Source organism: Galeopterus variegatus, unplaced genomic scaffold (genome assembly GCF_000696425.1).
Source record: "Galeopterus variegatus unplaced genomic scaffold, G_variegatus-3.0.2 Scaffold3151, whole genome shotgun sequence".
Taxonomy (NCBI): domain Eukaryota; kingdom Metazoa; phylum Chordata; class Mammalia; order Dermoptera; family Cynocephalidae; genus Galeopterus; species Galeopterus variegatus.
In genome coordinates, this window is record NW_007729262.1 from 16420 (window position 1) to 33245 (window position 16826).

The window sequence follows — 16826 nt, forward strand, 5'->3', positions numbered from 1 at the left end:
GGCCCAGGGTTTTGCCCTTTTTTTTTTTTTTTTTTAAAGTTTAAATATAATTCTCGTTCCAATTTTGATTTTTTTATGGAAGAATTTGAGTTTAGTAGTATTTTTTTCTTTATTTTCTAATAAATGAACATAATTCTTTTACATTGTAATTACATTTTTATCTTTTCCTTAACATTTATGATTAGTGTATATACAACAAAAACTGGTTGAAATTATAATTTTTTCTGTGAAGATGCCTTTGCATACTGATTAATTAACACCCTCAAGACTATCTTTTATGAGGACAGGGACTCATAAGTAAGTCTCTTTTATATCTTCTTCCCAGCATCCAACACAAAATAATCATTGTGATGTTACAGTGTGTTTTAGCATTACAGCGTTGCCTTATGCTGAGGTCCCAAGGGTTTTTATTATGCCCTAGTTTGTGCTTTTGGTGTCTGATCTTCACTTCTTTAACTTTATAGCCATTGGAGAAGAGGATAAAAAGGTGGACCAGAACATACTGTTTGGGGGAGATACATAGAATTAAGGAAGATTCTCATTTGAGATAAAGGAATGGGAAGTATGGCATGGAAGTGAAGTGAGCTGTTAAGTCTTTTTTGGTTTCTCACAAGGTATTTTTTATTTGGTCTAGTGAACTTAACTCAATTTTGATAGGTTACTTATAATGTCACCTTAACTTCAGTATATGAAACCATAAATTGATTTTACTAAAGTGTTTGCTTTCCTCCTTTTCCCCCTTTAGGACATTTGCTACAAGATCCTATTGCACCTACGAACTCCACCTGCCAACATTATGTCTGCAAAACTTGTAAAGGCAAGAAAATGATGATGAAACCTTCATGTAGCTGGTGCAAAGACTATGAGCAGTTTGAAGAAAACAAACAGTTAAGCATCCTAGTGAACTGCTACAAAAAACTGTGCGAATATATAACACAGACTACATTGGCACGGGATATAATCGAAGCAGTCGACTGTTCTTCTGATATTTTGGCTTTGCTTAATGATGGATCATTGTTTTGTGAGGAGACAGAAAAACCCTCAGATTCATCATTTACTTTGTGTTTGACACATTCCCCTTTACCTTCAACCTCAGAACCCACGACTGATCCTCAAGGTAGTTTATCGCCAATGTCTGAAAGCACCCTTAGCATTGCTATTGGCAGTTCTGTTATCAATGGTTTGCCTACTTATAATGGGCTTTCAATAGATAGATTTGGTATAAATATTCCTTCACCTGAACATTCAAATACAATTGATGTATGTAACACTGTTGACGTAAAAACTGAGGATCTGTCTGACAGCCTGCCACCTGTGTGTGACACAGTAGCCACTGACTTATGCTCCACAGGCATTGATATCTGCAGTTTCAGTGAAGATATGAAACCTGGTGACTCTCTGTTACTGAGTGTTGAGGAAGTACTTCGCAGCTTAGAAACTGTTTCAAATACAGAGGTTTGTTGCCCAAATTTGCCACCGAACTTGGAAGCTACTGTATCCAATGGACCTTTTCTGCAGCTTTCTTCCCAGTCTCTTAGCCATAATGTTTTTATGTCTACCAGTCCTGCACTTCATGGGTTATCATGTACAGCAGCAACTCCAAAGGTAGCAAAATTGAATAGAAAACGATCCAGATCAGAAAGTGACAGTGAGAAAGTTCAGCCACTTCCAATTTCTACCATTATCCGAGGCCCAACCTTGGGGGCATCTGCTCCTGTAACAGTGAAACGGGAGAGTAAAATTTCTCTTCAGCCTATAGCAACTGTTCCCAATGGAGGCACGACACCCAAAATCAGCAAAACTGTACTTTTGTCTACTAAAAGCATGAAGAAGAGTCATGAACATGGATCCAAGAAATCTCATTCTAAAACCAAGCCAGGTATTCTAAAAAAAGACAAAGCAGTAAAGGAAAAGATTCCTAGTCATCATTTTATGCCAGGAAGTCCCACCAAGACTGTGTACAAAAAACCCCAGGAAAAGAAAGGGTGTAAATGTGGGCGTGCTACTCAAAATCCAAGTGTTCTTACATGCCGAGGCCAACGCTGTCCTTGCTACTCTAACCGCAAAGCCTGCTTAGATTGTATATGTCGTGGCTGCCAAAACTCCTATATGGCCAATGGGGAGAAGAAGCTGGAGGCATTTGCTGTGCCAGAAAAGGCCTTGGAGCAGACCAGGCTCACTTTGGGCATTAATGTGACTAGCATTGCTGTGCGTAACGCTAGTACCAGCACCAGTGTAATTAATGTCACAGGGTCCCCAGTAACGACGTTTTTAGCTGCCAGTACACATGATGATAAAAGTTTGGATGAAGCTATAGACATGAGATTCGACTGTTAAATCAGTGGGTCTTTAAACCTACCTCTGGTAGGGAAATAGCTACAGTTTTACGGCAGCTATGGTTCTGTTGGTTTAACTTGCCGGAGCTCCTGCATATAGATCACTTGTATCAAGTGTTTTCATTGCTAAGTTATATGTGTTAGTGTCGGGGAAATAGTTTGCAGATAATGGAGGAGTAACCCTACAACTTTATGTCCTTAGTTCTTACAGAACCTCATAGTTTGAGAACAAATGCTGATGCAACTGATTTATACAAAATGAACTTTGGCAAGGAAAATAACATTAACCTCATTGTTTATGGTCATGCTTTGTGCATAATCAAAGTTTATGATTAAATGTAATGAAGTGGTATCTAGTCGGTCCATAAAGAGTACGCTAATTTTTTGTGGAAAAGTAGCCATTAGTTTGTTCAGGAGACTCATTGCTGTCTTCAGAGGCCATTGATGTTTCTCCTGTTGAAAAGCTGATGTGTCCTGCTCAACCTTTGTGCTGACACAATACCATTTCTGATCATGAAAATTGGCTACTGGTGTATGTAGCAGTTCTTTAATCAGCAGTATTATGAAAGAAAAATTATCCCTCATTAGAATGTTTTAAGAAACCTGTATTTTAAAAAAGTGAACAAACTGAAATTCTGTCAGACTGCAAATGTTTAGCTGTTTATGCTACAAAACTGTGCTGAGTTGAGCCCCTTTTAAAAAGGGAAAGAATTCTAAATCCTTCCTTCACTTCGAGCAATGTTCTAATTGGATAAATGAAGTGGAGAAGAGCAGTTTTATTCTGAAGGTAATTGAATTTAGACTACATAGTATGTGACAGAATTAAAAAAAAAATACAAAAAGATTTTATTTAGAAATTGGGATTTATTCAAAATAATTTTGGAATAATGCCCCCAAACATATCCAGATTTCTGCATTATACTTATTGCCATCGGCCACTTTGATTTTTGTTTCTTCTAATAGTTTATTTGCCACATATGCTTTCTTTCTTTCTTTTTTTTTTTTTTTTTGGGTGCTATTCATTATGAGGGCATCTTTATAGAGGCCTAATAAAAATGCCTTTTTATGAAGCCTGTGCATTTAGGTAGGTTTGAAGCTAGGAGGATTTTCTTTAGAAAGCTCTTTTGCATGTAAAGCACAAACTGTTTCAGTTTAAATGAACTTCTTCCCTTTAACTTTTATAGGGAAGACAAGTGAGCCATAAACATTCTGTTGAAGGGAAGTCTAGTCAGTTGCGTGAAAGAGCACAGCCCAAATAAAATAAGGACTGACTAGGTGTAAAGAAATAACCTTATGATTTAAAAGAAGAGTTGCTGCTTTGACAGTGCTTATTTAAAGAAAAATACTGCTGGAAAATTCCCAATTTCTACTACGTTCACCATCTCTAGTGAGATCTGACGTATGTTGAAGTTATGTTTTGATTTGGCACACAGCATGGTCAATGATGGTTACTCGCCTAGTACAAGACATGGAGAAGAAACCTTTGGACACAGAGCAGATGACACCTCCTGTTTTATAGTATATCCTGGTGTCATTTTCTGTGAATGTGGTCAGGTAGAGTTGTTTCTGTTGTTGTTTTTTTGTTTTTTTGGTTTTTTTTGGTCTCTTTTGGTGGGGTGGGGGTGGGCTAAAGCCATAGGAAGAAAAATGTGATGTATGTGTCCAGTATGTACTATTTTGTTTTTGTTTTGCAAGAAGAGTTGAACTATTTTTGATAACAAGAGTAAATGGTGGAAAATGCTTCTTAGTTGTCTTGTCTTTATTTGCTTTCCAAATTTTGGAATTTATTTGATTCTTTTACATGTTAGCAATGTCTTATGAAACATGTATTTACCCAAAGTTTGTAACAGTTTTGTGTTGAACCCAGATGCCCTGCTATATAAACTTGTAAATCTGTTCTTTATTCACTAATGATACTGCAAAAATGACTAGAAATGAGATTGTACACATGGATGATTAGGATATATTTTGCAAATCTCCCCAGTTTTCCTAATATTATGATCTTAAAATTCATAAGAGTACTTTATTGCTTCCCAAGTTTGATGATCTTAGTTTTGTGTTTTTTGATGCATGGGAGGTTGGCAATATAGACAAAGTGGAAATCATTAGTATGTGAGGGATTTGATTGTTATGTAATATTGCCAATGATGAATTCAGGTTGTTTTTAGCACAAGTTTCTCTTTTTTATGCTGGTATTCTCACTGCCACATTTTTGGAAACCTGTATTACACCTTAAATCTATCAATAAATGATAGTTTTCTAATTCTATGTTGTAGAATACTGAGGAGTTTGGGATAGCATGCTCTGAATGGTCTGTATTATATATATTTGGGGAAGAATAATTAATTACAATGCTTTGATTTTTACATTGTTTTTCTTTATACCATGAGCTATTTAGTAATGCTGATCAACGTCTGACTAGGTTGATGGAGAGATTACTGAGTAATTAGATTTATTTCATGAGGATTTGAAACCACCAAAACAATAACAGCATTATAATATGGCACACCTTTAGTGTTATTAGTCTTTGTTATTAATATAAATGATCAAATGATCTTTTACCATAGGTTATAGTTTTAGAGATGACAATTTATCTTTTTGATTAGCTTTATTAAATTGACATTTCATGCATTGCAAGTAGTATGGTCCTAGGATAAAGAATCCCTTTTGTTTCATTGTGTTCTTAATTTTTAAAAACAATTCCTTGGTGACCTTGCTGAAGAAAAGTAAGTTATATGACGGTCAGATGAGAAAGAAAATTGTTCTTTCCCATATCATAGGTAACAAGTACAAAATGATTTAGAAAATACTGTTTAGAGTATAGTGTCTGTATCTAACATTTGGGTGGTATTTTATACTTTTCTCCCTCCTTTTAAAAAATTAAATCTTAGGTACCCAATAACACACAGTAGTACATTCTTTTAAAATAATACGTTATAAGTAAGGCTGAAGTTAAAGTTCCCTCTGATCCCTGTGAACCTCTCACTCCCAAACCCTGGTCCTCCTCCTTATCCCCAGAGGAGATCACTTCTCAGTATGAGATATTACCCTTCCAGACCTGTCTTTATGGTTTTCTCAGGGGTTCAAAGAGTTCTTCTTCTCTTTGAAACTCAATCTTGTTTTCAGTGTTACTCTTTCAGACATAAAAATGAGTTGCAAGTATGATTAAAAGCAAAAGTGTGTAGTGATTAACTTAATGAACATGATTCGTATTTGACAGCTTTATTTAGTTTTGCGAAAAAGGAAAAACAAAAGTTAAATCATGCAGCCTTCTCCACTCAAAAACACATTAACATTTCCAAAAGCGGAGCAAATGACATCTCATTTGATCAATGTAGAGTTTTATAAACACTTTGAGCAGTACACATAGATAAGATGCGGGAAAAATATGCAGAATTTTATTTTATTAGTTTGATTACCTTGGCAATTAATGTTATGCTGTGAAAGTCATTTCTCATTGAATACCATTAAGATCATGATAACCCTCAACTTTTATCAAGGGAGCTAGGCTATTGTAACAACTCGAAATTTCCGTTTTGGCACTAATGATTTTAGCATGGTCTTTACCACAAAGTCAAATATATACTATCGTAGTTCCTCAGAATTCACATTCCTTGCATTCAGCTCTAAGAAAGGAGTACAGTGAAACATGTTCTTATAATTCATGAAAATGTGATAATTTGGATAACCTAAATTAAAGTAGCCTATCTTGAATGGTATTGATAGCTGTACATTTATAATAATTACCAAGTTTAAAAACCAAATATTGATCAAAGTGAAAGAGGACTTTAATCAGGAGAAGTAAGGTAAGGTGAAGCCAAACAGTTTAAAAGAAAGTATGTTGTAAAATTTAATTTTATTTTTACTTTTTGGTGTGTTTTAGAAATAGTTTAGAGCATTATGCACAGACGGTAAAAACCTTTAAACCATATCTGGCTTCAGGCTGGTTTGTTATCTTTATTGGCAGAAAGGTAGTGCTGGTAACACCAAGGTCAAAGGTTCAGATCCCCGTACCACCAGAAAACCCCCCCAAAACCCAAGAAAACATAAAAACCATATCTGGCTTCTAAGAAAAGTATTACCTTTTTTGTTGTTTACATGAAATAAAAAATAGTTGCTTTCGTTCCCTGATAAAGGCTGGATGAGATCAGTGGTAAGTTTCATGGTATCACATAAATAATATTAATCCTAATAATTTATCAGTGTGTTTAAGTTATTGCATATAGTGTTTCCTAAAAATTTAGTCACTTTTAAGTTTTTAATTCTTCTGTGTGAACTATTAGATAGTTGTAATAGTTACCACTTTCTGTAACAGTTAAATGAAAGATCAGTTCTAATCCTGAAGACAAAATAGGAAACTGGAGGATCTTGTGGCAGGCAGGATTGCTAGCATTACTAATTTTCTTACTGTACTAGTTGATGGTACATTTCCTAAATTCTCCTTTCTACACTTTTTGCTTACAGTAGCCCAGGGTTTCATTGATTAGTTCAATGGTTGGCCTTTACACCAGCAAAGGAACCAAGTGGGGTGGAAAGGCAAACTATTCTGACACTTTTAGGACTGTGGTTAAAAAAATAATCAGTGAAGAAAGGAATATGTCTAGTAAGGATTTTCATATTCCTTTAAGTCTTCAAGTAGGCCTTTTGGTAGGAAGTAAAGACAGGGCATCAACTAATTTACAGATTACTAACCTAATACTTCTACAAATGTTAGATAAGTTAAAAAGAGGTTTTTTTCAAGTATGAGTCAAATTCTGTAACTTGTCTTCATTTAAAAAGTTTTTTTCTTGAGATTTTATGTAAGATCCACAGTCAGGATAGGGAGGTTGTCAGAGCTTGCCAGCAAAGTTGGAAGGCCCAGTGGTTACAATACCTGAGGATGTAAAGTGACTAGCAGTTCTGCAGGTCATTGTGAAATTACACTAAACCGGGTAAGTTCAAGGTCTTTAAACTGCAGTTACACATATAAGTAAAAGAAGTCTCTGAGATGTTTTGGCAGTGCTTTTATTACTAGGGCTAAATTAATTCTGGAGGTCTTTACTGCTTTTTCAAGTTCCAGAATTTTTTGACTCAAGTTTTCTGCGAGTGAAAGTTTCTTCTCAGCTCCATAGGAGCCCTGGAGGCCTCAGGGACACCGGCCAGCAGTGAGGCAACTTCTGCTTCTGTGCAGAGAACTGCACTTGGCACTGTCCCCAAGAGATCCTTGGTACATTCAGGGGTGTAGGGTGCTGATTCACAGACTTTGGAAGGTGATGGTACATCATTATATTCACTTCCAAGGAAAAGCTCTGCAAGAAGTGTGATGCAAATTGGAGGAGTCTCCTAAGTTGAGTGTGTATCCAGACCTATTGCTTAAAAACATTTTAAAGTTCCTAGTGCAGTTACACACTTGGTGAAATCAAAGCCTTTAAAAAGCATCACTTCACAAGAAAAACATTTAAAGTACATATCTTCCTTTCATGTAGACATTGGCAGCTACTCTTCATCCACTGACTGAAGCTTTCCGCATTTTTCTGAAAGGCTTGAGGTTACTATTTTATTGCCTTTGTTTCCAAATTCAGAGGGAGAGGCAGTTTCATCTGTTTCGTAATCTTCAAAGGAGCTGAAAGAACAAAGCAAAAGTGAGTTAACTGATTTTTTAAAAGTTTTAATATTTGGGTAGAAGTCAATATGGCAAACAGACTGAAGACCAGCCTGCAAAGGTATCCTCAGTTGCTAAGTAGCGGCTATAAACAAGTGAGTGGCGCTGGAGGAGACAGCACTTTAGGAGCAGAATTATATTCTTCTCCCTGTTCCTTAAAGCTCAAGTCCATGTTTGAATTTATTGATAATGTGCTGTATCAAGCTTTCCCTAGGGACCCTGGTTGGAAGAGAGCATTATGGATGATGCTAGGTAAGAAGTGTCTGAGGTCCATAAAGTATGAGCTTTACATGAATGCTTTCATTGAAATTTCCCTGCAGAGTGGGGAACTTTGTCAACTCATTGCTTTGTAGCTTCCCTCTATAGCTTCCAAGAAGCACATTTAGATGTGCAAGTGTGTATGTAGAGCAGAAGAAAGCCCATTAATGGGTTTACCTCCATTCTATTTTGTAGAACAACAGCACACGTAGATGTTCATCATGGGAAGAATTCTTTCTACTCACTCCCTTTATGTATCCCCCAAATTCCATATCCCCCAGGGTACCCCTGAGGTTGACTTTAGGAAAAGATGACAGAAAATATTTCATCTCTCGGGAATGATGGCTGCCTGAAATATTAAGTAGATAAATATTCTGAGGCTACATCTGAGCCCAGAAAAATATACACGATCCATTAGCAACGTCTATTATAGTATTTGGCATCACTGGCTTAGCCTTGTTACCCTTTGCGGGAGACTTCCACAGCATTTGAGCAGAAATTTCTGGACATCAGCCATCCCTTCATTAAGGTACCAAGGCTGACTAGTGAGGAAAAATATGCTGAGGCAGGTATACCTGGTAGTTGGCACCTGTTCAAGTTTCTAAATCATTTTTGAATATAGGTTAGAGGTTAAACTTTTAAAAAAGCCTACCTGATGGAAAACTTCCCTATGAATACGAGCTTATGATACTATCAAAAAGTATTTACAACTTGCTCATTTTGCAAAAATACTCCATTCCATTAATTTGTTTCCACTTCACCCACCTCACTGAGGCCTCTATGGAACTGGGGTTTACTGGATAAGGAAACAATAGGAGGATAACTTTGCTCTAATGGGAATGAAGTGGTTGATGGCAGAGCCTCCATTTTGGGGAAAAAATTCTGAAAAGTTACTTCCAGCAATGCACTGTCAGACACTGCTTCTTTCCTGTCAGAATGGAAGGCATTTTCTTTTATTAGAAGGGATTTTTATTTTTTGGCAACTAGCTGGTAAGGGGATCTGAACTCTTGACCCTAGGTGTCACAACACTGTGTTCTAACAAACTGAACTACCTGGCCAGACCTGAATGGAAGACATTTTCTTCCCCTTGTTGCCCTAATTTGCTGTCTGTAAACTGTCAGTGTCAAATACTTCAATGCAGGGTTGGGAATAAGGCATACTTTCAAAGAATTAAATCTGAAGTGAGAATCATTCAGCAAATATTTGAACTCCTGTTGCTAAGCATGAGCCAAATGCTAGAAATATGATGAAAAAGACTAAACCAGCTCCTCACAGCTTTTGTAGCCTAATGGAGGCCATCTGGACTAGGGGTTAAGTAATTTTGCCTTAGAGCACGGGCTTTGGAGTCAGACTCCAAAGTCAGGTTCCAATCTGGGTTTGATCACTTACTGTGACTTTGGGCATGTTACTTAAGCCCTCTGCATCAGTTTCCTCAACTAATGAGATAACAACAGTTCGTACTAATAAGGATCAAAGTGGGGATTAGGGCCTGATAAATCATAAATTCTTGGAAAACATTAACTACTACTTTAATAACGGAGAAGTACTTGGGCACGATGGTGACAACGCTATACTGGGGGCAGGTTACAAATTTTATGTGTGATTTGCAAATAAAATTTACAAAAGGAAGCTCATTCAATAACCGTCCTTTTGTCAGCATCCTGGAGATTCATCTTACTCTTAGTGGTTCTCAGCTGGGGGGTGATTTTGTCTGCCAGGGGACTTTTGGTAATGTCTGGAGACTCACTTGTCACAACTCAGTGTGTCCTACTAGCATGTAGTGGGAAGAGTCCAAGTATGCTGCTAAATATCCTACAATGTGCCAGACAACACTTCACAATTGAATTATCCAGCTTAAAACATCAGTGCTGTTACTGAGAAACCCTGCTCTAACTTGCCCCTTCTGTGTCAGTGTGTCCCAGGGTTCTGGAGTAACTAAGCTCTTCTCGACTTGTACTTGGAATCTTAGTCTTTCCCATAGCTTTACCCACCATTTGTTCACTGGATTCTAAACCTACATGTACAGCCTCAGCCTCTAAACTGGAGACCCCCATGTATGTATTCATCTGCCTACTAGCTGGCTCTTTCAGGATGGCAGCATGTACAAATCTGAACTTATCTTTCCCACTGCCCTGGTTCTCCCTGTTTTAGTGAATGGCACTCTACCCACTCAAAGCCAGAAAACTAGTTATCCCAAGTTCCTCTTTCCTCTTCCCCTCATGTCTTCCAAATCCAGCCAGTTTCTTATACTACTTACAGTACCATGTGGAAACAGCCTTGCCTCCTCTTCCCTATCACCACTGGCTTAGTTGAGGGCACCACACTTGCTTGCTTGAATTACTACAGTAGTTTTTTAACAATTGGTCTTCCTGCTTTCACTCTTGCCACATACGCTTTGCTGCTTCCCTACCAGGCTGTTTACGGGTGTTGGAATGGCTTATTGTCCTGGGACCTAATGCCGTTCCACATATTTTTCAATTGCCTGAAGTGCCCTTCCCCCTCTTTGTCTAATTTGTGTTCATCTTTTAATCTGGGATGTCACTTAAAAGTTTCCTAAGTCCTCGTTTCTGAGCTACAACCATCTCTTATTTAGATGTCTGTAATGGCTTCCTCATTTGTTTCTTTGCTTCTATTCTTAAACCTCCACCAATCTAGCAGCATAATTTTCAAAAAACATTATTTGGGATTATATTACTTCCTTGCTCTTTTTGGTAGCTCCCTAGGCTCTGCATGATCTGGCCCCTGCTAAATTTTCCAACCACATTTCCCCTCTGTTGTTGACTATACTACAGCTACATTATCCTTTTAAAATTTTCCCAACATGGTGCTCCTTGCCTCAGAGCCATGCACATACTTTTCCCTCTGCCTAGGACATTTTTGCTCCCTGTTTTTTGCATAACTTTCCTTGTCAACCTTTAGATCTTATCACCTCCTCATGAAATTCTTCCCTCAGCAACTTAAGTTGGAACCCCCTCTCCATTTACTGATTCATCCTATTTGTTTCCTTCACAATTATGTAATTAAATGTCTGTCTTCCCCAGTGAACTGTCCTTGGTCTATAATATAGTAACTGGCACTAGGTGCTCAAAATGAACTGTTGAATGAAAAGTGATGTCCTAAGGCTCTTGGGAGCGATGTGTAGTTGCTGGGGAAGTTAGTAAAATGGTGAGTGTGCAGAAATCATCCTGAAGTCACTGAAGTGAGATCTGTGAGAGCCTTAACTTTTATCCTGCTCTCCAGGAATTCTTGAGAACATGTAGAGAGAGTATATTGCTGACTCCTAAATGACCACTTTGAGATTTAGTTGTAGGTCACTGGGATTCCTCCGGGCTCTAATGAAAATTCTTTATGAGGTGTTCTCTGTTCATCTGACTGGGCTTTTTTTTTTGGCTGGCTGGTACAAGGATCAAACCCTGGACCTTGGTGTTATCAGTAACTGGCCATTTTTGAATAAGCAGAGCGGTCAGAGGATTAAAGCAGAACCTACAAGGTTTACAAACAATTGATCAGAAATCAAAGATAACAAATTGAGAACAAATTCTTTAACGAAGTATTGTTATATGAAGGAAAACAATGGTTCGTGTAATTTTGCTAACAATATCATTGTCTGTATCCTTAAGTAAGTTTTTCCTTTCGGATGAGCAGTATCTCAGCAAAAGTATTAAGGCTGCTTCTGTAGACCCCTGGGATGGAAATATAGTAGCTGGAATAAGCAGAATAACTGGTGCATAGATGGTCTGAAAAAGGATTGTATGCGGTTTCAGGGTACCGTACGTACGGTAGTTGTGGTTTGATTCCAATTTCTGGGATTCTGTTTACAGGGATAAAGGGATAGAATATTTGATTCAGAGCTTACCTGGGGGAAATCTAAGACATATAGTGGTCATAGGCACAGAATAAAATGTTAAGTAGTTCTTCCTTAAGATTTGGAGTCTGTAATGCTCCAGAAATAGTGTGTGGATTTTATCTTTATACTTTTAAATTAAAAACATATCCTAAGCTATTTACATAAAATGGATTAACTGAAATAATTTGGAATTTGGATATTTGGTTCATTGAATTTCCTTTTGTTTCAACTTGTTAAAATTTCCTAATATGTACCACCTACTATCCTGCTTCAGAAAGTTGATCTCATTTCATTTTCGGTGGCTGAGGAACTCTTGCAGTTCCCCAGGGTCATGAGCCATCAATTGTTAATTTTTATTCATTGTGGTTGAGGATAGCATAAAATTTTAGGCTAAACATGTTCTAATTATAAAATTGAAGGGGGAAGGACAGGGTTTCATTCATTTTTATTACCAAGCACAGTACCTGGCATAGAGTAGTACCGGTAAATATCTGTTGAAGTGAATTAAAATTGGGCTTTGAACAGTTTTGTTAAATGTGGGGAAAAAAAAATCATTAACTTCAGGTCCATATAAAGGCTCTGTTCATTGAGCACTGTAAAAAAATTACAAATCTATTCTATCTGTAAGACTCATGCTTTGGCTTCTCTTCCTCTCCCTACACACCAATATATACACGTACATAATACCCCCAATCCTCCACAGTATCCCTACTCTTCTGCTAAATTCTCTCACCTTAACGAGGATGGCCAGGCTTCAGACAACCCCTTACTTCTCACTAGCTACATTCCTGGAAGATTGCTCTGGTGGGTTTCTGGCTGACCTTTTTTTTGGCCTACAGTGCCTTATTTTCCAGTGCTGACGGCAGTAAATGTAGAATTACAAAGAGAAATTAATGTAAGTTTACATTTAATATAAAGGAAAAAGCTGCCTTTAAAAACATTCAGTAGAAAACAGTTTTAAACCACCTAAATGTCCAATAGTAGAGAAATGGATGTGAGTCACTGCTTGAGAGAATATTTTGAAGCCTTAAAAGTTATGTTTTTTGAACATACTATTAACATTAAAGTAAAAAAGAAATACACCTAAGTGTAAATAATGTTTATCTCTGTATCATTCAACCAAGGGTGATTTTAATCTCTTCATATTTTCCAATTTTTCTGTAGCAAGCCTGTATTTTTCTACTAATCAGATAGATTCCCAGAATAAAAAAAAAAAATTGTTTAATCTGGATTACTCAAATGTAAAGCTATTGGTGAAATACCAGAATATCCTGTAAGAGCATTTTTAAGATAATGTAAAAGGCTTTTAAGTAAAAATCTGAGGTATTATTCAAATTGGCAGAAAAGCTTGTTTCTGACTATTTTTTTTTTTGTTGTCTTTTTCCGTGTCCGGCAACGGTTCGCAACCCTCAGTGTCGCCCCCGTACCGGACCGGGACCGGCAACGGGATCGCAACCCTCGGTGTTGCCCCCGCGCCCCGCTCAGCCAGTGAGCGGGAACTGGTCTGTATGTGGGATCCGAACCCTCGACGGGAGTGCCGCCGCGCTTCCCAAGCGGCGCACTAGTGCAGTGCGCCACCGGGCCGCCCTTGTTTCTGACTATTGCAGATCTATTTCTTAACTACTAACATGGAGGAACAGGAGTGCCGCCGCGCTTCCCAAGCGGCGCACTAGTGCAGTGCACCACCGGGCCGCCCTTGTTTCTGACTATTGCAGATCTATTTCTTAACTACTAACATGGAGGACCCTTTGGTCTGTTTTACATAATTTTTTAGAGTTTTCAATTTACTCTGTTGCAGAAAACATAAGAATGTTAATTTTAAGGAAATATGGTATCATAACCTGTTATCTTCATATAGGTAACACATTTAGTTGAATAGGGTTAAGTAACTGCTACCTTGTCTTTCTGGTATCCCCTATGACTATTCATTACCAGGGTTGAATTTATACAAATGCTGTTGTATGCTGTGATCATTTTGTGCACTAGATGTGCAAATTTGCAATGTTTGCAGCCTTATACTTATGGAGACCCTGGGCCCTTCTTCATCTCACTGAGAACTGGAGTCGTCATGAGGTTACTTATTGAAGGCATTACATAAGTATGAGGCTTGAAATTAGGAGATATAGGCACTTGGCACAAAGGCTACCTATTATTGTTGTTAGATGATAAAGTAGATGGACAATTTTTTTTTGGAAGGTCAATCTCTGGGCCCCTGTAGATATCCTTGTGGTGAGGGTGGCTGTTGGAGTACTGCTGTCTTCTGTGCCACTCAGTACACGTTTGCTGAGGACTTCCTACATCCCTAACAGTCGGCCAGGTGCTAGGAGGATGACAAGACTAAGAAAAGGTTCTTGGCTCAAGGCCACAAATAGCTCAATTTGTTTGAGCATTTAAATGTCAGACACCGTTAGATACATGATATATATATATTCTCTAATTTTCATTAACAATCCTGTTGTTCATGCAACAGATATTTACTGTGTCAACCATGTACTGTGCCCTGTGAGTGAAGGGAACAAGGTAATGATGGAATGTTAATGTTACAGCTGATTAAACTCTAGTTCAGAGAGATCAGGTAATGTGGCCAAGATCACAGAAACGGTAGTAATAAATAGCCATTGTGTATTGATAACATAAGCACTATGCCAAAGGGCTCTATGTTATATATGAGGGTACTTCAAAACACTTGTGGAAAAATAGAATTAAAAGATAATACGAATCTTTCCATGAACTTTTTGAAGTACCCTCATACACTGTCTTATTTATTAGTCCTTAAAACAACTTGTTGTGGGCCGGCCCGTGGCTCACTCGGGAGAGTGTGGTGCTGATAACACCAAGGCCCCTGGTTCGGATCCCCTATAGGGATGGCCGGTTAGCTCGCTGGCTAAGCGTGGTGCTGACAACCCCAAGTCAAGGGTTAAGATCCCCTTACCGGTCATCTTTAAAAAAAAAAAAAAAAACAGCTTGTTGTGGCATGTGTACCCATATTGTATAGGGGATGCTGATCTGAGGCTCAATGCCTACGATTACACAGCTAATAAACGACAGAGCAAGAAGTTGAATTTAGGTTTGTCTAACTCCAAATTTCATGCTCTTAACCATGATGTCTCATTGCATCTCTTTCCACAGAGGGAATAGTTAACAGTTGCTGTTTATCAATAGATATGTGCCAGGTGTTTACATACATTATTTCAGATTCTCACAACCACCTTGGTGTAGGTAGTTGCTGGTATCTTCTGAAACTGAGCCTCAGGAGTCAGGTAACCTGCCCAGCTGGCAAGTGGACCAGATCTGTCTGGCTTCTAAGCCTCTGCTCTATGGTACCAACATTCTTCCTCCCTTTCTAACATTTGTGTCTGGCAACTTCTATTTGTCAGTTAGACTCACACTGACTTATCTATAATTCCTCTTGAGATGAAACCTGAAGGGGTGTAGTCTTGGGATTTGGGGACTGGCCTAGCTTTTGAATCAGTCTATTATTTCTGTAAATGGGCCTTTCCTTTCCTTTGTCGACATTCTAGTGCTCACTCTATAGGCTGTGGCTGTTTTAAGCCTTCTCTTCTCTTGGGACCCTATAATCCATATGTGTTCTGTGTAGGCCTTATCTTATCTCTCACAACATGAGAAGAGGGGTATCCAGCAAGAGCCTCTCATATACACTGGTCGAATTTCACCACAGCTGGTCTCTGCATCTCCTCCCGTGACCCCTCACCAGTACTTCTGTCTGTATCCCGACTCCTCTCTCTCCCTTCCATGCCCTCTGGCACCTTCTCTTAGTGCAACCACAACTTTAAAAAAACTTTTGCTTGAGCCACGTATTTATTCTCTTTAGCTGCCATCAGTTTTTCTTCTTAAATTTTAGACAAACATACTGTTAAGTATTTAGAACTGCTATCTTTACTTTCTCCTCCCTTTAAAGCAGATTACAATACAATATGCAGTATAAATCCCTTTTTTTTTTTCCTTTTTGTCTTTTTTCATGTCTGGCAACGGACCGCAACCCTCAGTGTCGAGCCCGTACCGGACCGGGACCGGCAACGGGATCGCAACCCTTGGTGCTGTGCCCGCCCCTCGCTCAGCCAGTGAGCGGGAACCGGTCTGTATGTGGGATCCGAACCCTCGGCGGGAGCGCCGCCGCACTCCCAAGCGGCGCACTGTAGCAGTGCGCCACCGGGCCGGCCCATAAATCCCATTTTTGAAAAACAAATGTTCTATTTGCATAGAAATGTCTAGAAGGGTTTACTCCAAAATGATAAAACAGGTTGTCTCTGGGTGATAGATTTTAGGTGACGATTTTTGTTTGTATTTTAACTCTTTTTCAGTGAACATATATTATCTATGTAAACAAAGGATAAAAATAACTTCTTTTCCATTTATTAAATACATGCTTATTATGTGAACCTTATGAATTATAGAACAGTATAAAAAACCAAATTACTTGCAACTACACAGCTCAGAGTTAATCACTGTTATTTTGGGGTGTTATCTTTTAGTTTGTGGATATACATACACCCATTTTAAATCCTGAGATTATGTCCCAATTTGTGACCTTGATTTTTTTTTTTTTTTGTGACCGGTAACGGGATCGCAACCCTTGGTGCTGTGCCCGCCCCTCGCTCAGCCAGTGAGCGGGAACCGGTCTGTATGTGGGATCCGAACCCTCGACGGGAGCGTAGCTGCGCTCCTAAGCGCCGCACTCTACCGAATGCGCCACCAGGCCGGCCTGACCTTGATTTTTTTTTT

At 38.5% G+C, this 16826-nt stretch overlaps 2 protein-coding genes across 3 annotated transcripts in view; one reads left to right on the plus strand and one right to left on the minus strand.

Annotated features, from left to right (window-relative positions):
* The first annotated feature begins 750 nt into the window (after positions 1-750).
* MSL2 (male-specific lethal 2 homolog (Drosophila)) lies at positions 751-4604 on the plus strand. Its single transcript, XM_008584104.1, has one exon. It carries the CDS (start codon positions 826-828, stop codon positions 2335-2337), a length of 1512 nt encoding a protein of 503 aa, XP_008582326.1. The 5' UTR covers positions 751-825; the 3' UTR covers positions 2338-4604.
* A 938-nt stretch (positions 4605-5542) lies between these two features.
* PPP2R3A (protein phosphatase 2, regulatory subunit B'', alpha) overlaps positions 5543-16826 on the minus strand; it is a 113171-nt gene continuing 101887 nt past the window's right edge. For both annotated transcript variants that reach the window (XM_008584106.1, XM_008584105.1), the window contains one exon: positions 5543-7938. In XM_008584106.1, coding sequence (XP_008582328.1) covers positions 7812-7938 — 127 coding nt within the window. In that variant the 3' untranslated portion in view covers positions 5543-7811. The remainder of the gene's footprint in view (positions 7939-16826) is intronic.